This window comes from Dermacentor andersoni, chromosome 11 (assembly GCF_023375885.2).
Source record: "Dermacentor andersoni chromosome 11, qqDerAnde1_hic_scaffold, whole genome shotgun sequence".
NCBI lineage: Eukaryota > Metazoa > Arthropoda > Arachnida > Ixodida > Ixodidae > Dermacentor > Dermacentor andersoni.
In genome coordinates, this window is record NC_092824.1 from 65,651,954 (window position 1) to 65,675,305 (window position 23,352).

A 23,352-nucleotide genomic window follows, 5' to 3' on the forward strand; every position below is an offset into this window, starting at 1 on the left:
AATGAATATCACTGCAGCCACATTGGTGCTATTTCTGATTTATCAATGCAAGCTTTGACTAGCAATAAAACTTTGTCTAAAAGCTGCACTTTGACTGTTTTCACAATTCTGTCCATACAAGGTGCAACAGATTCCTGCAATGCTAGTGCTGTCTTTGCAGTCAAGTTGGACTTCACTGTGTGGTTAAGCCAGCTGATACAAATTTACAATGTACATAAGTTAGGGCGGATCTCTGGCACTCCTTGCAAGAGATCATTGTAAAATGCTTTTTATGTGTGGCTATTGGAAAATTAGTATTTGTTGGAGATGCTTAGGGGAATGAGCATCCCAGTTCAACATTATATAGTAGAACCCCTTTAGTATGTTTCATATGGGACTACTGCAATAGAAGCTGGTTGCCAGGAAGGAAACAGAACTGTTGCCATCCACCAGAAAATACCGGAAACTCAAGGCACACTTGCGCTTTAAGTTTTTCGGTAGTCTGCTCTTCGCCTACCATCTGGTTAGCTTGAGCAGTAGCACGACAGCCTCGGAAAGGTAGTAAGTAATGCCAGGTTTGATCCTTAGACCCACATGAGTTTCTCTTGTATCCTTGTGGCTACCTTCAGGAGGATGCCAACAGTTTCATTCTTGAAACTTGCTTCACCATGTGGATTTCCACTGGCTTTGTTTCCTTATTCAGTAGCCAGGATAGCTATCGCATCAACATGCTGTTAGCAGCGGGAGCAAGGCTTCAGCGATGTTAATAAACTGAAAAATACATCAGCCCTATAGACATTACCAAGGTTCTACTGTGATTGCTTGCATTGTTCATGCTCACAGATTGCATGTATCAACCATATTTTACAATGCTATTATAAAATGCCCAATTTTTAGTGCTCATTTACAATTTTCGTATTGAACAAATATTTTACAATTTTTCATTTGCATATAGTCTAGGGCAAAAATAACTAACCTTGAAAAATAAAGCCAAATACAGTGGCTGAGTGATTTTTGATGGCCCAATGTTTTGGACCCATTGATTATATGGACTGACCCTTGTGGCAAGGACATCAACTGGCAAAACCAGTTTATAACAGCAACCTAATCTTCAAAAGCCATTAGGGGAATATGTCATCAATAAACTTCATGAGCATTTCTGGTTACTGCAGCGCAGGTTATTGTTGCTGCGACTATATGGAGCAGAGTGGCTATTCACAGCATCCGTCAGAACAAAGTGTGCATATCTTTAATAAAAGTCAACATGTTAAATAACTAAATAATGTTGTGGTTTTGTTTGCTTGCTTGTTTGTTTGTTTGTTCAAGCGTCATGTTTCTTTAAAGGGACACTAAAGGTTACCAAAAACTCAAGTTAAAGTGGTAGAGCAATGTTCTAGAACGTCTAAGGCGTCAATGTAATCGCGAACAGAGCTTTAGTAACCGAGAAATTGAGGTAAATGCATGACACGATTTGAGACCCCCCAGCGACATTCCGGTACTAGCCCGATGACGAAAGCACTCCTCACAATTTGTGTTACTAATACTGAACTACTCGTATTAAAAATATCATTTCATTCGATGATTATAAGGCGGAAAAAAATGCTACTTGTCTACGTCTATTCGATTCTAAGAAAAAATAACATTTTGACGTTACCCTTCAGTAATATGGGTGTTCGAAAGGTTTCGTTTTCGCTCGACTCTGCGCGCTCGACTCTGCGCCGCGCACACTTTGGAGTTTCAGTAGTTTCGTTATCGCGTCGTGCTGTGAGGGTTCTGCTGGCTCGCGAAACTTTCATTTGGAACAAGCAGCGAGAATGCCACGTCCATGTGATGTCGTGGGAAGCCCTCGTTGCTTTCCCGCTCCAGAGAGTTGGTGTCGAGGCCGCCGTCGTAGTACGCAACGACGCCGGCAGTGCGAGCCCTCAGCAGCAGGTCGCGCTCGCCGGTGCTCAAATCGCTGAAGTTGAGCCCACCATCGCGAGCCAATCTGTCGGTGTCAGGGTCCATTGCGACGAGCGTCGAAGTTTGCGTCATAGAATGAAGTACCAGCTTATGGGCGTCTTGCGCTGGAGTTTGAGGTATAGTAGCGGCGCCTGGTGGCAGTGCGGGAAACGACATCTGGTTCGTGCCAGTTTGGGTCGTATTGAGCCCTGGCTGTGGCGAAGCACGTTTCTAGGCCGAGTTTTGCGTCGATTCGCACTTTTTTATGCCCTGTTGCGAGTGCGAAAAGGCTCGTCACTTCTCACAGACCACGCCGACCACGCTGCGAGCTCGCCGCAGCCTATAGTTTAACGAAAACGGACTCTCCGTGTGCCGTGGGACGTAATTCGTTTCTCTTTCCGCTAGCCACCATACTCCCGCTTTCGCTCTGCTGTCGGCTCTGTCTTGGCTCTGTTTCTGGCCGCGCGTTTGCGTTTTGCGCAGAAAAGCCGTAGCGCCGTCTGTGGACGCTGTTCTACTCACCGATGGCGCAACGTCACTATGAGACCATGATGTCAGTACTCCTCGATCGGAGGGCGGGCGATTTGAACTGCGCTAGAGGTACGCGGACGCTTCAGAACGCATTTTCTCTTAAAATAAGTCTCTCCTTGGCACGAAACAAGCGTTTCGAGGTTTCTGTGATGGTATTTCAACAGTCCACGTTGACTTAATAGTAACCTTTAGTGTCCCTTTAATTCTAAGGCTGGCTGGCCTGGTATAAAGCTCTGAGGTCACTTTCAGTTTTTGCATTGTCATTCATTCTCATAATGTCGTGAACATGACATTGTGCTCTAACTTTTAGCATGTGTGTTACATTTTCTGTCCTTTCTTTCTTTTATAGCTGGGTCTGTGAGGACTTTCCAGAGCTCAAGGCGGCCATGGAAAACCACGTCCTCAATGACTATGATACCAAAAGGTGCGTGCGGATTACCCAAGCCTGGTTTTTAGTTCTGTGCCCACAGTGCTTCAACATGCAGAAAGATTTATGAGGTGTAGGATCGCACAGGCATTGCACTCAGATCATAACAAGTTGTACTGTGGCGTGGCATCATATTTACAGGAAACAGTGATAATGGATTGAACAAGGGAACACACAGATGCACACACACACTGAGCACTGATGTAAACATTCTGGCATTGGAGATGTCTTGAAATAAGAGAGCTAGAGAAACGTGAGGAACGGTCAAGGCTGACACAAAAGGATGATGAGTGGTGTAGAAATATACTGCATTCAAGTCTGAATCTAAGCTGTTTAGTTGAGCACCACATTGACAGGGAACCAGATTAAATCTAGACTTTCAGTTCGGGCTCAATGTGAGAGCATTGGATTGCCATTTGCTAAGCTCGAATACCAAATAGCGCAAAGCTGGAAGAGTTGCACAGGTCACTTAATGAAAGCTAAATCATGAAATTTGTGTGTGGCTCTAAACTACATACCATAGCTGGGATTAGTTGCTCTGACCCATGCTGTTGTGCCCTCTTGCACGAAGGTTTGATTTGCCCATTCCTTCTTTTTTTTTCCATGACTGCAGCTATGAGAGCATGCGGACCCTGTGTGACAAGTACAACCGGGCAATCGACAGCTTCTTGCAACTCGTGAGTTGACCTTCGAAGCTGCAAGCTTGGCTTTGTTGATAGGGTGCTGTTGGCTGTGCCTTGGTCATCTGCTTGTGGCACAAAAACTGTGCAGGTTGCACTAGCATGCCATTGAATATAGTCAATGTTGCCAAGTTAGAGTCAGATGTCTGTTCAGAACCTTGTCGGGATTGGGGGGGGGTTGCCAATGGCCTATGCCTCGGGACACTGAGTGCCGCAGTTGGCACATGCCTGCCCGTCAACCGCAATATGGTACAAGCTCGAGGAAACAATAAACAACCATGTGTACACTCGGAAAGAATTTATTATGATTGCAACTAACACTTCAATCAGGCCAGCTAGGTAGAGTTGATATCACTGGGGGTTCCCTTGAAGAGAACAATACGCTAGGTAAAGAAGGGCTTTCGACTTACCAGCTGGGAATATGGGTGGCCGCGGCGATTGCCATGATAAAAACGCAGTTGACTAACCTTCAGTAAAACAAGTTCTTGGGCGAATTGGCAGGTATAACAGCAGCAGCAGCAATTGTCCACGTCTGTCAGTGTTCCTTTCTTTCTTGTGTGTTTTTTGGCACTGCTGTTAGTGCCTGCAGTTGACTCACCCCGTGCGGTAAACGGGAGCAGCGGCAGAGACTTCCACACCCACCACATGCTGGTGACCATAGAGAGTAGGGCAATGTCAGAGGGATCTCATGTGACACACCCGGTGGCACTGATAGTGCTTGCGAATCCTGCGTGCCACCCGCAAAAGGACGGTTTCCCCTGTCTGCAGTGTGCTTGGCACGCGTGCGCCCGACGTGACGTTCGTCACGTGTGCGACAGTCACGGAACTTGAGAATTCACAGAACCCAAAGGCCTAAAGTGCACTCAGAATCGAAGTGGCATGCCTCTAAGCTGCACCCTTTTGTTGCCAACAGGCATTTCTAGGTATCAAATGCAGGCGGAGGCATTTTCAAACACCACTTTCAACAGTTATTTTCATTGTAAGCTCTTGAGTTGTCCACACCGATATGTGAGCAGGACAGAGTACAAATGCAAGAAAAGTACTGTGGCCAGCTGTCTGTAACCTACTCCCAAAATCCTTTATAAAGTGCATGTACACTACCCTTTACAGTTATAGTGTATGGACTGTCGGGTACTTACTGGGAAGGTTGCCAACAGAGGTGCTGTTTGTAGAGGGCATTGACTGTTACAACAGCTCATTGTATGTGCTGTGATTGTCAAACTTTGCCGATATACAAGCTTAGTTCAACTTTGCGCCATTCAAATGCATTCTATTAACTACATTGTTTCTAAAACATAGTGAGCCCTAGCGAACAAGTGCCACGGGTCCTTGCTGTCCCCGCTTATTTCCCTTGCACTTGGAACGTAACGTAAGTAATGTCTTTTTCTCCCCCCCCCCCATACAAGTCTCAGTTGTCAGCGCCTTCTCAGTTGTCGGGGCTCTGGCATGGGCCCTCTTAGTGAAGTTGTTCCCCTCATTGCCTCGGTGAAGTCATGCTCATGGCCTTGAACAATGTGCGAACGCTTCTCCCCTCGTCCCGATTCCTTACCCTTGTTGCTGACACGCTGTCTCGCTGCTGCCGTCGTTTGGCCGCCCCAACCCCTTATCCCGCTTGGCCTCTTCTGCCTCCTGCTGTGCTGACTACCCGCCCTGCCCCTGCCGTGTGCGTCACATTCGTACCATCACCATCACTGCTGCTGCCACTTCGCCAACCCCTGTGTCTCCTTGGCTGGCTCTGGGGATTGCATCACGCCAAACAACGGTTACGTCACTTCCTTGTCACGCATGGGGGAGGGGAACGGAGTCTGTCAACCCCATTATTTCAGCATAAAATGCTTATGTAGGTGGTTATGGGCAATGTTACTTTGGTCCTGAACCATATTCTTGCACAGCCTTGCTCTAGTGTTTTGCTCAATGGCTGTGTGAGAAATTGAGCAAAATTTATGTCCATATATACAGCCATGTTCTGGAGGGAATGTGTATAGTTTCTAAGTTGCCTTTTTTTTTTTTTCCCAAGGCTCAGTGAGTCGAGCGGTTATCTATATTAGCACCTGCAAGTATGTGAAAGAAGCAGTTGTGCAGGCACAGCAGGTAACATATATGGAAGGCTCTAATGTCAGTGATAAGCTGAGGTATGAACTTCTTAACGCAGCAGAATGCACAGGACTAAGGAGTTAGTCAGATGGATTACCAACTAGCCTTAACCACTAAGCTTATAAGCTAAAGCAGAACTCTAACCTAAGCTAAACGGGTATTCTACCCTTTGGAAACCTCGTAGTGATCAATTTGGGCTTGAAGCAATATGCCTATTCAGTAAACACATCTCAGCTAAAGCCTAAGCTACGTTTTGTTCCCAGACTCCTCATGTACTCGGACTGTGGAGGCAATACGTGTCACTGCATCATGTCTCACATGTTGATGTACTTTCAGGGATTTGTTTATTCCTTGGTTTCGTTGTTGCATAAAAATTCTACACATCTCACTGCACTGAATTTTTCTTTGTGTGTGTGTAGTGTACCGTAACAGTCCTCATATGAAATTACAAATACAAGAGGCAATTTTTTGGCCACGAAACAGAACTAAGACGAAGACAGTGTAAAGAACTGATGGGTTGAAGGCTGAAATTATGTGAGAGGATAGGTCAGTGACACATTAAGGCAGCATTGCTGCCGACGAAGTAGGAGGAGAGTAAATTCATCTCGCCTTTCGCTGTCCAAGAAGTGAAACCAGAACAATGTCCAAGATGACTGAAGCCAGCCATGAGTAGATAATACTGAAGTGTATAGTGCAAGGTGCTAGATGAACGACTATAGTGCACAGAACTGCATCATTCCAAGCTGTATCAGCTTACTCAGGATTGCTAATGATGTGCACACATAAGCATTTCTTGCTTAATGATGTTCTCGGCATGTAAAACAGCCGCCAGTATTTTTTCAACACTGGATTGCTTCTTAGGAGCACCTGGCTCTTTCTTTTTTTTTCCACCCATCGTATGGAAAATGCAGCCTGCTTCTTGGATGACTTACACCTTCAGAACCATTGTCCGGCTTGCCTTGCCACTGTCCCACCCAGCAGCATTCTCTTCTGCTTGTGCATGATACTGCGCTATGCCTAGTCTTCTGGCAATTCCCACTTTTGAAGACAAGGTCTCCTTTGCTGACTTCACATGAGTTTGGCATATCTGGGATCTGGCTATCTTGTAACCACTTCCAGAAAAAAAATGGGGGTCATTCAATTCTCGACACTTAAGAATGCAAGGTCTGCTTAATTGCTTGTGAAATAGATATGAATAAAATATAAAATGAGTGAATAATGAACATGAAAAAGAAACAGAATAGCTAGATATAATCAACATTAATCATCGAATCATTTGAAACACCATGTACATTGACCTTGTATACTTTATTTTTATTGTTGACACTTGGCTGACCTTTTCTTCTTTTTTGATAATATTATGCAACTGTAATTGCTGATGTGCATGTTCTGGATCACATTGTGCCTTGCCATTTATTGTCATGGTGGCACACCTGTGTGGAAAGAAAAACTGGCTTTACCGTTGTTACTGCTTTCCTTACACTGGCACCTCTTTTGTTATACCCAACTTAATTTGTGGGCGGGTTCACCTATTTGTTCTGTTTCTGTTTTTGTCAGATCTTGTCTATTTGATCTCTTCTCACTGTCTGATTGTCTTCCGAGTTGGTCCTAAGCCCCCTCTGTTGTTTGCCATAATCTGACTGTCACTTCTGCATGCTGTAATATATGCAGTGAGTAGTGAAGGATTCTGCTTCTTCTGGCCGAATTCCTATCTATAGTGTGTGTGTGTGCGTGCGTGCGTGCGCCCGCGCGCGCTTATACACACACATACATACATACAGGGTGTTTCAGCAAACACTTTCAAAAATCTTCATAAGTTGCCTGTGGTGGATATCACAATTCTAGTTCATGAGCTGGTCTACTTGAAGCGGCGGACAGTTAGATGCAAAATGGACTAATTAATAAAATTTCACTAATTAAGTTCTGAACTAATTACACTATGGCCCATATTGCAATTTACAAATTCTAGCCGTGGAGTTCCACTTGGAACGAATTTTCTTGATGACACCAGTTTAGAGATATAAATTCCCCGAACTTTGCGTTCCAGTTACTTCTGTGCTTCAGTGCATGAAACATTTTGTCAACAAACTGGAACGCCAATGCATTTCTTCGCAAAGTTCGGGAACTTATATCTCGAAACTAGTGTCGTCCTGAGAACTTGTTCCTAGTAGATCTGCCTTACGCAGTCCACTGCTAGAATTTGTAAATTGCAGTATGGGTCATAAGATCATTAGCTAAAAGGTTACTTGGTGAATTGTTAATTAGTCGATTTTGCATTTCATTTTTTTGTACAAGCAGTGTCCGCTGCTTCGACTAGACTGGCTCATATAAACTAGAATTGAGCTATCTGCCACAGGCAGGCAAACATTAAATAATTTTCAAAGTGTTCGCTGAAACACCCTGTATATATACAGGGTGTTTCAGTGAACACTTTCCAAACTTCTTAAAGGTTGCCTGTGACCGATAGCACAACTCTAGTTCCTGAGGTGGTCTACTCGAAACAGCGGACGGACGCAGCTTGCAAAAAAAATTGAAATGCATAGTCGACTAATTAATAAAAAATACTAATAATTTTTAACTAATTACCTTATGGCCCATATTGCAATTTACAAATTCTAGCCATAGAGTTCGAAGGCGTTGCAGTTACTCTTGTGCTTGAATGCATAAAATGATGTTTTGTTAAGAAGGCAACTGCAACGGCAATGCATTTCTCCGCAACGTTCGGAAATGTAAATCTCGAAACTGGTGACATCCCGAGAGTTCGCTCCAAGTGTATCCACCTTGTGAACTCCACAGCTAAAATTTGCAAATTGCAATATGGGCCAAAAGCTAATTCGTTAAATCTTTATTAGTAACTTTTGGTTAATTGGCCGATTATGCATTCATACTTTTTGTGAAAGTAATGTCCGCCTCTTCAAGTAGACTAGCTCATGAACCAGAATTGCGCTATCTGCCACAGGCAAGCTTTAAAAGATTTTGAAGTTGTGCAGAAAATTCTTTTTGCCGAGTGGTCTTAGCCTCTTTTGTTGGGAGCGGTACTATGAACAAACTCTACAGCAAAGTGACCTTTATAGCGAAGAAATTCAGAGGTCCTCAACGCTTTGTTATAAAAGCATTTGACGGCATGTGTTCATGTTAACGAGTTGGGCATGTGGTCTTGCAATGCCAGTGATGAGCTCAGTGAATGCCTGCCCTCACAAGAGCTGGTAACCTTAGTGTTTAATGGAACCATTCTTCTTTGGTTTGAAGGGTTGAACAAATGGCCATTATGCCAACATACAATTGATGACAGAAGTGTGTGGGACGTGGGCATTGTGAAGGGAAGCTGAATTCGCACGGTGACTGCAGTGAACCGCACATGCGCACTAGTTTTCTGGTCACTCGAATGTGCCTTTCAAGCCGAGGCTATGGGCCAATGTCACAACATTATTTATTCTTCTTGCGTGAGTGCAGCGCTTTATAAACCTTTATGGCTGGTTATACCTGCTGCACGATTCTTGCGAGCACATTTAGTCCCAGAGCGTGACGTGTGGCTTGCTTGCCAATTGGCTGGACCGGCAGTGTGAGGGCTGTTCGTTCAACGAGGATGCCTCTTGCCTGTTTTGCAGTGGAAGGGCACGTCACGTCCTGAGCGCCTGCATACGCGACCATCGACGGCACTCCTGCGGCACATCCTGCAGCAGGTCTACAACACGGCCATCGTTGATCCTGAGCGGCTCAACTCTTACGAGCCCTTCTCCCCCGAGGTGAGCGAAACGGGATGTGGTCAGCTTACAGCCAGTGGAATTAGTCATTTTTGTTTGTCAAATAGAAATATGTCTTGGACTTACTGGTGTTGTGCTTGTGCTGCAAGACCAGGGAATTCTCTTCCTCCTCTTCTTCCTCTCTATTCATGTACTTTCGTTTTGGGCACTATGTTTCGATTAGTTAATTGGGTAAAATTGGGAAATTAGGAAAAAGCATTCTTAAAGGCACACTAAAGAGAAACATTTCATCTGTTTAAAAAGTTTCCTTTAACCCTTTCGCTGTCACTGACGTACCGGTACGTCATCGCGCTTCCCCCCCACGGTGTCACTGACGTACCGGTACGTTCTCTATCGTGCGTTCAAAATTTCGCGCCTGAGCGCAAAAGCAGGCGCTCCTGGATTGGCCACGCCATCTGTTGACTCTTTCTACAAGTTCGTATATTCGCTCCGACCTGTGTTAACCCATGTATTGAAGAGTACGGTGCGACTGCCACTCCCCACTTTCTCTTTGCTGAGTGGCGCGGTGGCTCCGCGTTCGCTGGATCATGCGTCGCGCGCGTGTGGTTATGGGTTCAAGGGTTGTTCTGTAATCTCCGCTGGTTTGAAGGTTTTTATTTTTCTTCTGTTGGTGTGCCTGCTACGGCGCGTCAAGTTCAGGCGCACGTGCCGTTGCCTCTCCAAAAAGGGTGACTCGATTGCTGCTTTCGCTCTCTCGCCGCACCCTCGCTTCCGACTTGCAGCAGTAAACGTAAAGCCCTTCGAACTTTGTTTAGCCTTTTTCTATCTCCCTCTGTCTTCTTGATCATGCAACGTCCCATTTCTCTCCGTTGCGCGGGCGACTGAAAGCGCATCCTCCCTGCGCGCGGTTACTTTCGGATGGCTCGGCGCGCGGGACCTTCGTCTGCTCATGGGAGCGGTGGCGGAATTCCGATTCAGAATACGAGCCGAGCTCGGATTCGGACTCGGACAAAGTCGCTTGAGACGAAGAGGGTTCCGCATCGTCAGATTCGGATGTTGAAAAGATTTTATAGTCAGGCTGATGATGATGATGATGTTTACTAACAACAGCTGCAGAACACTGAAATGTGCATATTGCATTGACTATGTTATTTGTATACCAATCATAATCAAAAATAAATTGCTATGTTCATTCCCTGTTATGCTCGTTCCCTGAAACCAAGCCGACACTGGGGGTGCGTCACGGCCAGAAACGTCCGACAGCGAAAGGGTTAAAAACTGTATTTCAATTGATTTCGCGGTGATTGGTTGATTATTTGCGAAGAAAAAGTAAAGGTCTAAGTTCCAGTGTTCTCGAATTTCACACCGAAACCCCCATACCTGTACGTCAGTATGATGTCATGGATTTCGAAGCATTCTTTTTGTATTTGGGCCATCGTGCCTTGGTAAAGGTTTTCGAAACTTGCTCAGTTCAGTCTTTGGCTCTCTTAAGGTAACTAAAACGGTAACTAGACCTACGCTGTCAAAATCCATGACGTCGTTGCAAGCAGGTGCGGCAACATCAAGGCAACATTGCAACCTGTCTTTAATTTTTGCAGTTTTATTAATTTTTCCAAGCCTCTTCTCATGGTAAGAGTGGCTTTTTTGTTATTACGGGAAGTCAGTATATTAATAAGGCTCATACGATTTATATTAATATTAATAAGGCTCAAACTTTAGGGACAGCTTCTCTGTTCAAGTTACCCAGCTTTGGTTGCAGCAGTATATCCATACTAGCGCTGTTTCTGTTCACTAGAAATACTCAAACTAACTTATAGTGATGGAAACCACAATCCTGGAATGTGATCATAGCATAACACCAACAATGTAGCTCTTTGCAAATTCTACTTTCTCCTTTGTTGGAGACCTGGGCCGTGATTTCGTAGCAATGCTTTCTGCTTGATTATGTGCCACTCTTATCAACCACCTTTCACGGCCGACTGATCCCATTGATAATGTGGGTCCCTCTGGTCACTGATGAAGTGCTAAAGGTAATAGCATTGGAGAAAGCATCCCTACAAAATCAAGGCCTTGACCCTCAAGCTAAATGCATAGATTTGTTCTGTGTTAATGCGTGTGGGTCAGCAGGACCAATTAACCAGTCAAATAACCCTTTAAGTAGCCCATTTTATTTTGAATGTTGTTGCGAATAGAGATGGCCCGTTGTCTCACATGCCTTGTCTGCTCTGTGCCTTGCAGGTGTACGGCGAGACATCCTTTGAGTTTGTGGCACAGATGATCAACGAACTGGCGTTCACACCCGACGATGTCTTCATCGACCTGGGCAGCGGTGTGGGCCAGGTTAGCACTGGTGGAAGCGTTTTGGCAATTGCGCCAAAGTTAACCACAAATGCAGTGTTGCTGCATGTTCAGTGCAATTGCCCTTCCTCGTGATTACTGCACACCTTTACTCAAGACACGCCTAAGCTACAAATAGGCGAGAAATTAAGCGACTATGTCCACATGAAAAAATTTGAGGTGAATTCCATTGGTTGATCTGGAGCGGGCTTTTCTTGCTCTGCAGTGGAGAATTAGTTTTCCATTGGTTGATTCTGAGTGCATTCACATAGTTTGTTGGCTGTTATGGGTCAATTTGTACCACGGCAGATTGCTTTTTCTTGTTCCATTACTGGGGCACTGATTCAACTGGAACGCTTTAAAAATGCATAAACTGGAGTCCCTGGACAATTGTGGACAGTACTACATAAGCTCACATCGGCTGTGCGTTGCAACATTTTCATGATCTGGCACGGCATATGTTGTCTCTCTAGGCCAAATCTGCATTTGTAAAAACAAAGCGTTGAGTCAAGAATTCGGGTTGCACCTACAGGACAACCAGTGGAATTCACCTAATATTAGCATGAGAAGATCCAAGACCAACAGTGCCAGCGCCAGTTAGGCAAGCCCATCAAGCTTCATACAACACAGCAACAGCAACGTGAAGTGCATTTTGACCACACCAGCCGATCCTTCAGCATGGCCATCACACAGCTCTCTTCAGCAGCAAGCATGTCACATAGCTTTCCTAGCTAGTAAAGATGACAGTCTTCGAAGCAATGTCAATCCACTCGATGTCGATACATGTGACGTTTCCAACTCTGGCACTTCTCACTGACATTAAGCAATTTTCAACCCTTTCAATTTCTCTGTTGTTCCTTGATCCCTTAGATACCTGAGCTAACTTGCTTAGGGATCGCCTCAAAATTTCATGCACCCCTTGACCAGCCAGCGGGTCTGGCCACTGTGGGTCTGGCTCCCTGCGTTGTGCTGCTTAGGCGTCTGCACTGGTAGATCACCTGTAACAATTGACACTTGCCTGCACCTATAGTTTTTAACTCTTGCTTCAGGCTAGGCCACAGATATATCTACAGCGCTCACGCCAAAACTGTAGCCGTGATTTGTTATGTGTAGCTGCCATTTCATATGTGTGCTGTTGGTAAAGCAATGAGGCATCATTGTTGTGGCTGAAATAGATCACCAGGTAATTTCGCTTTCATAATTCTGTATGCAACAATAGTGGTAAGCAAAGTGGATCTGTTACACAGAAGCCAAGTAGTATCCAAGAAACTTTCAGCTCTCATGGTTTAAAAGTAATTTCTCATGAAGGATGTCACTGCAAATTATGTGCATGTTGTTACCATATCTGAAAATGCATATAAGCCTCAACTCGAAGGATTGAAGGTTATCTAGTATGCTTTGGCTAGGCTGTTTCATAGGAATGCTGGAATCGAAAGAATATTTAGCGAGAGTTGCCATTTCTTGAATGAGTGCAGCAAGCCTTCCAGTGCAAATGCAAATGGACTCGTTCAACAAGAACACTTTACCGAGTATGTGGCCCACATGCATCACCTGTTCCGGTGAAAAGTCTAGTATGGTTAAGCATATCAAGATCTTGTACAGACTGTACTAGCAACAGCTTTCTGCAAAAAGCATGCTGTCAGCCAAGAAAATCGTATCTTACCAAGATATGAGGTTTTCAAACATGTCTGAAGACTCGAATGTACATAGTGTACGTGTGAAAATTCAGCCTTTATATATGATGATTGCCAACAGAGAACTGCATCAAAGAGGCTGAAGGCTAAAGCGCATCATCATATTTAATATATATATGTGTGTGCTACTAAACCAAGGGCAATCAAAGCATGCAAATTTTTACAAGCTCAAGGAATCGAGAAGCAAGTCTATCAGATGCCTGTAGGTGTGCAATTTGCAGTTGTACTTTTGTCTGGCTTAGCACTTACCATACCCTTTAGGCGATCATTGTTTGAACGGTACCTTATATTCTCCAGTCGTGAGCGGCATTTTTGAGCGAATGAGCTTTGCCATTCCTCTTGAGAAGTCCGTATCATTCATGCTAGCCTACAATCCCGATCTGCAACATCTGTTGTGCTACTAGAACCTGCATCAATCAGTCGGTGAACCAACGCGGTGAATTAGCCTGACCGATTGCCATGGTATTCCTGTCCAGGTGGTTCTGCAAGTCGCATCCTCTACGCCTTGCAAGATGTGCATTGGCATCGAGAAGGCCGAGGTGCCGTCGCGGTATGCACAGTCGATGGACGCGCACTTCCAGTTTTGGATGCGCTGGTATGGCAAGACGCACGGGGACTACCGGCTCATCAAGGGCGACTTCCTCCACGAAGCACACCGGGATATGGTCATGAATGCCTCGTGAGTGAATGCGCATGTTTTTACTCTATCGAAAAGCAAAAAAAAAAAATTTCGCAAGTTACTGCGTTCTTTGGGGGGGGGGGGGGGGGATAACTGTTACAGGCTCATTTCCCTCACTTGAAATGACCTTGATCTATCTAGCTCTACCTGCATTCAGGTTGCTGGGGTTGTATGTGGCAGTGGCAACAGCAACCTTGCACCTGACACCACAGCATCTTTGCACCAGTTTGGGTGTCACACACTGGTGTTGAAGGTTTCAGTCAGATAAAATTAGTCGTTAGAAGTTTTCTACAGGATAATATAAGGATGTATAACTTCTGATTAGGCCTCTTTTACTTCCTTCAGTTTGTGTAACAGAGCTGGCTCACGTCAACAGTTGTTCAGCAGCTATCAACAGGGACCTGATAGTGTTGCCGTCAACACTGGGCCTCTTCAACGTGTTTCCCTGGCCTGTCCAGGACTGCCTTAGACGCTGCGCACACCACATTCATTGATTGAAAGCACCGCCTCAGGCAGCCTGATACTGTCAGGGATGGATGATGGAAGAAGTCCACCGTGTCAACAGTTAAACACATCAAACGTTGGCCATGAACTGGCCCTTTTTACAGTGCTACTTGAGCCATTCCTGTGTAGAGTCCTGTTCACTATTCTTTGCAGCCTACTGTGCGCCGACGTATACAGTGCCTTCTTTTCCCCCCTTTTTTTACACAAAACAGGATTGTTTTTGTCAACAACTTTGCATTTGGACCAACAGTAGACCACATGGTAAGTCTACCACTCCTTCACCCTTTTTCATTCTATGCTGTGTGCAAGCCACAGAATGACCCCCTGCTCCCTCCGCGTCTCCATTTCACAGCTGAAGGAGAAGTTTGCCGAGATGAAGGATGGCTCACGGATTGTCTCCTCCAAGGCCTTCTGTCCTCTCAACTTCCGGATCACGGACAGAAACCTGAGTGGTGAGTGACGCTTCGTCACCTCTTGTTTCCAACAGGAGTGATTGACGTGAGACAATGCCACTGCAGGGTTTTTTTTTACGAGTGCTGACCACAGTGCCCGCCCTTTCTTCTGCTTTCTCGCCCTCTTGTGCCCAGACATTGGAACCATCATGCATGTCAAGGAGATCCAGCCCCTGAAGGGCTCGGTCTCTTGGACGGGCAAGCCAGTATCCTACTACCTCCATGTCATAGACCGGACAAAGGTCAGTCGCAGTCTTTTGCAGTTGCTCAGGCTAGAGATGAGCCTCTGTGGGCCGCATTCTTGATTGGTCGCTATCATTACTGTTGGCCTGAATCAGTTGAATGAATCAGTTCGTGCAAGATCCTGTTTTCGCAGAACAAAATCGGCGGGGGCATTGGCAGCGTGGGCTGTAAATGTGATGTTACAACTACAAACGCTCACCTCTATGCGAAAAACATTGTCAGGGTCTCGGTAATGCGAAAGTGAAAACATTGCAGAGTTATTCAAGAACACGGCCCCAGCTGCTGATGCTTCTTGCTGCAAAACGTGTTCGTCCCTTGCAATGTTTCAATGTGCCTCAGCGACATCAAAATTCATGTAGAAATCAAGTCACTGGTGAAAGCACTTATAATGTTAAGCATGAAAACGATGACCATTAGTGCTAGTAATTGTTGGTTATTGACGGGGGTGATTGCTAGCTGGCTCATTGTGAGAAACTTGAGTGTTTATCTAAAAGTAAGTTACGTGTAGTTTTTCCTTTGTAGCTACTCTAGAGATGCAGGATTGGGCTGTGTTGTGTCTGTCTTTCTGTTCTTGCTTTTCTTCCTGTCAGACGCCCTGAGCACAGATAAAGTTACTCTTGCACACTAAATAACCCTGTAGGGCCTGCAGTTACCTTCAGTGCAGTGCTTCACAGTGTGCTCGCGCTTTTTCAGTCTGCAAGGAGGCTGGCCTCGTTTCGTGCTTGCCTTGCTGTGACTGAATTATGGTTGCTTGATTTGCAGCTTATACACGTGCTAGCATATTATTACAAATGAAAATTGCACTTAGTCCTGGAGCAGCATAAGCGGCGGAAGGTGACTAGTCTAAATCAAGCTATTTAACATAAAGAAAAAACTATTTCTTATAAGGTGCAGCTTATTTCTTTCTCTTTTCTTTTGTTTTTCTTCATCTTTTTCTTCATAGGGGCATCTGTGTTGCATGTTACGGCACTCAATGGAGGACTCCATTCTCTTTTTTTTTTCTTTTATGTCTCATTTCCATTAGCAGTCTGTTCACACAAAAGTTAACAAAGTATCATTGACTGTCTGAACCAGTGTTGTCATCTCCTCTTACACTCCCACAGATTGTGAAATCAGTTAGGTGTGGTTCCTTGACACATGCTTGTGTGTGGGCAGCAGTTGCCCTACATTAAAGTACACCTAGAAGAGTTGTGCTAGTTTACTAGGGGTGTCATTATTGACTATTGAACAAAAGTTGCGTGCAAGATATAAATTAACCGTGGCTGAACAAAGGAAGGCATCAGCCCGGAGCCAGCGTTTCAACAGAAAGGCACTTGTCTCCTTGTTGAAATGCCAACTTCAGGCAAAGTATTTCCTTGTTTATCTGCTGTTTATCATTTCGAAAACTCCGTCCTCCTGCGTGCTTCTTGTCTTCATAAAAGGATTCTTCAAGGTGTAGCAATGCTCAATATGTTGTCTTCAGGTGATGCTTCAAGATCAGCTTTGTCACTGACAAGTATCAGTTCCTTTCATCACAGCACAGGTGGCAAAAATTAAAGGAAAACAAAATAAATAAAGGCTTAACTTAGAAGTGACAGCAAAAATGCAGAATAACGTGCTTTTTGCATCAGCGAGCCTAACACTTGCTTTGCTGTGAGGCGGGGCAGTGGCTTGAGGTGGAGGAGTGGACTACGGGTGGCAGTGGCGTCCACTCGCTGCCAGACTGGGAGGTGGTGACGAGATCTGGCGACGGTGTGGTGGACGCAAAAGGATGTGGTGACGTTTGGCGAATGGCGCGCGCGTGTGGCGATGTTCGAGAAGGGCGCAAGGTGGCATCGCCGCTTGCGCTCGTGCAAGGTGAGAGGTGTGACGTGAGCGGCGTGTCTTAACGGAGGATTCGTTTTTTGTTTTTCTTTCTGCCGACCTTTTCAGCTTGAGCAGTATTTTCAACGCCTCAAGAATCCTAAGCTGAGGGTGAGGCTCTTTTGCATTTTGTGAACGTCCCTTGCCTAGTTAGTGCATAGCGATTTGCATATAGTATTTTGTTCTCCTAAATCAAGGCCTCGAAGGGTCTGAAACTGAGAAAGAAAAGTCTGTGTGGTCATATGTTCAGGGTGGCCTATTAAGTTTTTGCCCAAGCGGTAGCTCGTGCAACTAATAGTGCACCTATTAATTATTAAGAGTGCTAATTGATCAGCTCTTTGAAAGAAACAAACAATGCTTCTGCAGTATTACTGTCTTTTTCAGTTCATTACTTTGAAAGTAGCTTACGCCACCCTAGTAGTACTATATTGTTCAGTTTGAAAAAGAGAAAAAGCTCTCATACTTCCTTCATAGCAGCTTAAGGTAACCAGTTCAGCTTATTTTTGCCATCAATATGTGCTTTATAACATCATATTTTTCTCTGCACTTTAAAAAAATAAGGAATATGACATCTTTGCTATTTTTACTGTAAATGAAGTAGAGGGAGATGGGAGAGAAAGTATTGCTTAGTGTCATAGTGTTCAAATTAGTGGCTCGTTAAGCGGTGGTAGGATAGAAAGAGGCCATCATAAAAAAAAAGCTAAAATTCATTTATTACGGCTAGGCATCGCTCAAAGTATTGAGCCCGATTAATTGCCTTATTTAGCTGGATCTTGGTGTGATGCATATTCTACTACTGCTATTCATGCATGCATAGGCCCAAGTTCAGATGCAGGTATGGTCACGCGTGAATGCCGTTGTCATATTGGATCACATGTGCAGTACCTTAAATATTGCGAGTAGTCGGTTTGCATTGCCGCTGTGACCTTTTTTATGACTTGTGAAACTTTTTTTCTTCTTCTTTCTCGCGAAGCAAGTAAGACAATTGGCAGGTTAATCAACATGCTTAGGCTTATCAAAAAAGTTAGGTATGAGCAAGGTGCGTCTTGTCTGTCTTGGGCAGATGCGCTAGAGTCTGAAAGCCTTGACAGCTTGTGCTTGTGGTGGAGGGTTGTTCGTGGCAAGACATCTGCTGTCCACTCCAGCCAGAACTTGTTGGATGGTGTTGACCGGCAGATGCGACGTGTGGAATGAAAATAGATTTGGAAGTGCTCCGCCGAATAATTGCTCTTGGCTCTGCTTGTTACATACAACCTGTGCTGAGATGAGCTACCATTTGACACCTAGTTTGCTTTAGGCTAATGTTAAGCATTGTTGTAACGGGAACTGCCATTGGCAGACTACATTATGCCATGTTCAATATTTACTATCTAGAGTGAATTTGATTTACCATGTCAATGTTAGGTGCACAGTATTACTCTTGATTCAAACAGGGTTGCAACTTGCTTCTCACTCATTCTCCATTTTTGTGTATGCTACTGGGTCATCTACAATAATGGAAGCAGTTTATATTATTACGGTAAAGATATCCTGTGGTAGGTATCACAGTTCTGTCACATCAGCTGGATTATGTAAAGTGGAAGGCACAAACTGCAAGGCAAATTGAAGAGTGATGCCTGCTAATTAACAAAATTTACTAATTGATTATGTCATTTAACACTGTAGAGCACATATTCCATTTATTGGATTGAATCCACGCAGTAATGAGGTACTAATTTAGTATCCAGTTATCAAAAACCCTGCGCTTAGCACAAGTGTTAAGGAACGAGTCTCCAAAACATGGCGAAATGCATTGATGTTCTGGTTAACACTTCAATACTCTGAAAAATGAAGTGCTGATAATTGTTAACTGAAACATTTCACCTCAGATATCGGACATATTTTTTTAACTGGTTCTAGGTGCAGGATTTCGGCTAAATATATTACTGCTCAGCGTCATTTCCACAATTGGGATAGGTGTTCTAAAGTATTTTATTACAAACTTGATTTGTTAGATTTTTCTAACCAGCTAACCTAGCTAGCAATTACCTTGCAAGTAGCGTCCGCATTTTAAGTTATCCAGTTGATGTGACAGAATTGTTATATCCACGACACATCTCCTATAAGTCTATTTCTATTAAAGTAGGTAACCCAGTATATATTTGTTCATGGGATTGCATTGAAGGCGTATGTTGTAGTTGCTGTGGTTTTCAGTCGCACTCCAGTGAGTGTCTCGTAACGCTGTAGCTGGCATTATCTGATGATGCCTGTTCAGCCGAGTAAGGCGTATGGGCAGCATTGTACAGGGGAAGCCATTGTGTCTTGCGCACGCCTGAGTGTTGGGCTGACTCTCACCACCCGTCACAGGACGACGATTCATCATGCAACTCGTCGCGGAGCCGCCGCAGCAATGGCCACAGTGGCCACGGGACACGCTCGGCAAATGGCAGTGTCTGCAACGGCAGTCTGAGCCACGACTCTTCGTCCAATGACTCGAGGGTTGACGACTGCCTCGTGCTCGGACCCACAACACGCCGGGCCTGGTCCGACTGGTGCAACAAGGGGCCGATGCCGGGCGCGAAGCAAGGCAGCAGCGTGTCTGCCCTCAGCAGCGGGCACGAGAGCAACGATGAGAACGGTTCGTCTTGCGCGCTGTTGATTTGGGCTACCATGTCGGGAGACCCACTAGTGGGGATGTGTGCTAAAAAAATGAACAAAAGAAGCTGCTGTTCTGGCAACATATTGTGACACTATGTTAAAGCAGAGCACAACATCAGCCGACTGTATTCAGATTTTCTGTTAGCGTAAACATGTCAGCACTGACGTAGCCATCACAAAGTATTTCCATGTCTTTTCCTTATCAAAGAGGAAATTATTGCGACACAAGCATGTTTTCCAGCACGAGATAGCACCACCAGAGCTGCCGTTTTTCTGATCAAGTTACGTTTGTGCAAATACAACTCCACTATGCTAAAACTCTCTTCACGATTTCAGACACTGAGGTTCATCTTGGGATACGTGCATGCAATGAGGAAATGGAAGAAAAGCCACTTTCATACGCGCATGTCAGACCCAACTCCTGTCTTTTTTGTGCAGAGCCGGTAAAGAGACGACCCAAGGCACCTAGGCGAACACCACGGCGAAAGAAACCAAGCAGGGTGGACTCCGGGGCATCATCAGTGGCATCGGTTGAGGTGCGCAAGGGACCGGGCCGACCAAAGAAATCGCCCCAGCGTAACAACAGGCGCGTAGGGCGTAAGCCAATGAAATTCAGCGGCCTCGATCTCCTGCATGCCCAGACGGTGCTGAGCACGTCTAGTGCAGGTGAGTGGCGAATTTGATGTGCACACAGTTTCGCATTGCAAATGTATGTGCTGTAAGAAAGTTTGCCGTTGAGCGACTTCTAATCGCCACTGTCTGTGCAGCTGCCATGCACACAGAGCCTGCTCCTGGCTGTGTTGACCAGAAGCTCGGGGGCCTGGCTCCGGAAGAAGGATCACTCTCGAGCGAGTTGCCAACCGGCTTCCACGAAGTGACTGTGAAGACCGAGCCACCCACAGAAACCTCCATGGACAGCATTGCAGCAGCTGCCATGACCAACTCCATGGCTGTGTCCGGCCCACCGCCACGTCCACTGACGCCGTTGGCAGAGCCGCCTGAGCTGAAGGCCATGCTGAATGACTTCCGGGCACAGTACATGGCCATGTTGAACCACATGCGGACTGAGCAGTACCGGCAGCAGGTCAAGGAGCACATTGCCAGGGAGAGGGTCAGTGTTCTTTCTAAGCTTACGTATCGCATAAATTTACAGTAATGGCTGTTACCTTATTTACTCAATTCCAATGCATCCTCGATTGTAACATGCACCCGTTTTCCGTGACCAAAAGAAAGGGGACAAAAAATCGCCCTCAATTGTAACGCGCACCGTCACCTGAAAAAGGAAAAGTCCTTTACAGTACCGCACACCTCATTCTTTCATTTAGAAATGCAACTTTCTCTCATTTGGAAAAACGAAAGATTTACCACAGTGCACTAAGGTTACAATAAAAAAGTTGCAGTTTCGCCCGAAAGGCAAAGCATCGATTTCGATAGCAAATTAGTCGACAGCTATACAAAAAGTAAGGATAGTTTTATCGGCCGTATAATCTTCTAAACATTGGCTTACTAACTAAATTAACAAACGTGGTGTCACGTGCACAAACAATCATGAACACATCACTCAATGACCGCAGAAACTCTTTATTAAAACGCTGGAGTGAGGAAGTGCGGTAGCTGGAGTGAGCGAATTGACATTTGTGTGGCCTTTCGCTTCAACACAAACTAAGCGACGAGGACACAGCGCAGTGTACCTAGATGCATAGACTCTCTCCATCGCAGATCGCTTTCAAAAGTGCGTGTTAGATTCGAGTAAATACGGTATGTGGGCTTCTCCCTGGACTTTAAGCTAAAAGCGAACAGTGATTTCAGTGAAACAGATACAGTGAAACCTCGTTAAAGGGACACTAAAGCGAAACAATAAATCAGTTTAGACTAATGAATCATTGTTTGAGAACCCTCCAGGCAGTCATTTCAAAAAAAATAGTTTGATTATTAGATGAGAAAATGAAGGTGCAAGTATCAGTAGTTGAATTTCGCGCCGAAACCTTAGCGCCGTTACGTCAGCTTGACGTCAGGGATTCCATAGTATGTTTTCGCATTTGGGCCACGTTGGCTGAATAAAGGTTCCCGAAACTTGCCATGTTTAATATTTGGTTCCTTTAGAACACAATGCAGTCAATCTGTACCGCTATATATAATTAGTAGGCCCTAGAAGATGCCATCAAAATCCAAGACGTCACAGCCCCCAGGTGCGAGAACTTAAGTAGGCGTTGCCACCCATATTTCGTTCTTGCGCTTTTTCTGACTTACCAAACGTCTTATCGTTGTAAGAGTGGTGTTTTTAGTGTTGTAGAACGGTAATTTCCTGATGCAGAAGAAGCCATATTTCACTATAAGTGTCCCTTTAAACCGTAGTTGGCTTGAGCTCAGGAAAAGTACGAACTAAACGGTAGGTAGTGCTTAACCGAAATAGCACGAGATCGTCCACTTGCCAGTCAAAAACTGAACTCGGAGAGAGTGCAATGAAAGGGTAAAAACTTGCAGTATTTATTCACTTCGCACGATAACTGTCTGTTATTTTTGTTTGATGCCGAGGCGACCTTGTAGCAATGACAGCAGCCTCAAACCTACTGAAGCTGCAAGCCAGCTTTTCAGCCGGCCCCTCTTCTCGCCAAATACTCGCAACAGCAGATTCCTCGTTGGCGTTGCATATTCTCTGTACATGGGTGCAGTAACGCTGCAGGAGTCGGTGGGGTGCTGTTCCCGTCGCAACAATTGCATTCATGAGGCTGACTTAACGTGCAGCTTCTGTCACTGCTGGGCCTGAATCGCCCATGCTGTCGCTTTCCATGCCGTCCTCATCACTGCCATTAGGCAATACTTCGGCTATAACAGAGGCGACGATGGCGAAAAGGCGAACCTCGTAGCCGACATCTTTTCGCGGTTGCAGCAGCGCTGCCAAGCAACCGCCTCTCGTTCCAAATGCCACACATTGTAGTCAACGGTAGATCCCTGTCGCGTGCCAGCGCTGACTTCTTGGTGCCACATTCGATCGCATGAATGATGTCCTATTTTTCTTCTATGCTGCGCACCCGGTGCTTTTTATACGAGCTTTGGCATGACGCTAGTGCCGGCTTGCACGCCATAACAGTCTCTGGCATGGCGCCGAAATGACATTGACGTTGATGTGGCTTCATGCACAAACACACAGGGCGCTTCGAGGCCATTGTTCTGATCTCTGAGGTTTGTTATTATGCTGGGCCGCCCGATGGGGACAATGCAACGCCGTGATTGCGCGACGAAAAGTGGAAACACTACGTGTAACCGATACGTACGCAATAACTGGTACAGTTTATGCAGATACAAAACGCATTATATTATGTTCAATGGCTGCTGAGTCGGGGATTTGACTTCACCACTTTTTAAGCGAAACTACTGTTTAAGCATGTACGGTTTAGCGAGGTTTTACTGTATTTACATGAGATGGTAAAGGCTGATCATGTTTAACTGTTAGGAATTTAGTAATTTGTCGTCACCATTGAAATAATGCCTGGGCCTTCATGAATGTCATGATGCAGAACTTCACATTCATTTTCAGCATCTGAACTCTTGCACTTTCGGGGAAATGGAAAGTGTAGACTTGTCTTAAACTTTACACGCACATGTTA

At 45.2% G+C, this 23,352-nt stretch overlaps 1 protein-coding gene across 4 annotated transcripts in view; it reads left to right on the top strand.

The window, feature by feature from the left end:
• gpp (DOT1 like histone lysine methyltransferase grappa) overlaps positions 1 to 23,352 on the top strand; it is a 64,815-nt gene that overhangs the window by 22,700 nt on the left and 18,763 nt on the right. For 2 of the 4 annotated variants that reach the window (XM_050168248.3, XM_050168252.3), the window contains exons 3-14: positions 2,801 to 2,875; positions 3,492 to 3,555; positions 9,261 to 9,398; positions 11,595 to 11,696; positions 13,864 to 14,066; positions 14,783 to 14,831; positions 14,923 to 15,022; positions 15,158 to 15,264; positions 17,177 to 17,218; positions 19,454 to 19,724; positions 20,183 to 20,410; positions 20,512 to 20,855. In XM_050168248.3, coding sequence (XP_050024205.2) covers positions 2,801 to 2,875; positions 3,492 to 3,555; positions 9,261 to 9,398; positions 11,595 to 11,696; positions 13,864 to 14,066; positions 14,783 to 14,831; positions 14,923 to 15,022; positions 15,158 to 15,264; positions 17,177 to 17,218; positions 19,454 to 19,724; positions 20,183 to 20,410; positions 20,512 to 20,855 — 1,723 coding nt within the window. The remainder of the gene's footprint in view (positions 1 to 2,800; positions 2,876 to 3,491; positions 3,556 to 9,260; positions 9,399 to 11,594; positions 11,697 to 13,863; positions 14,067 to 14,782; positions 14,832 to 14,922; positions 15,023 to 15,157; positions 15,265 to 17,176; positions 17,219 to 19,453; positions 19,725 to 20,182; positions 20,411 to 20,511; positions 20,856 to 23,352) is intronic. The other 2 variants (XM_050168250.3, XM_050168251.3) reach the window with 2 other exon arrangements.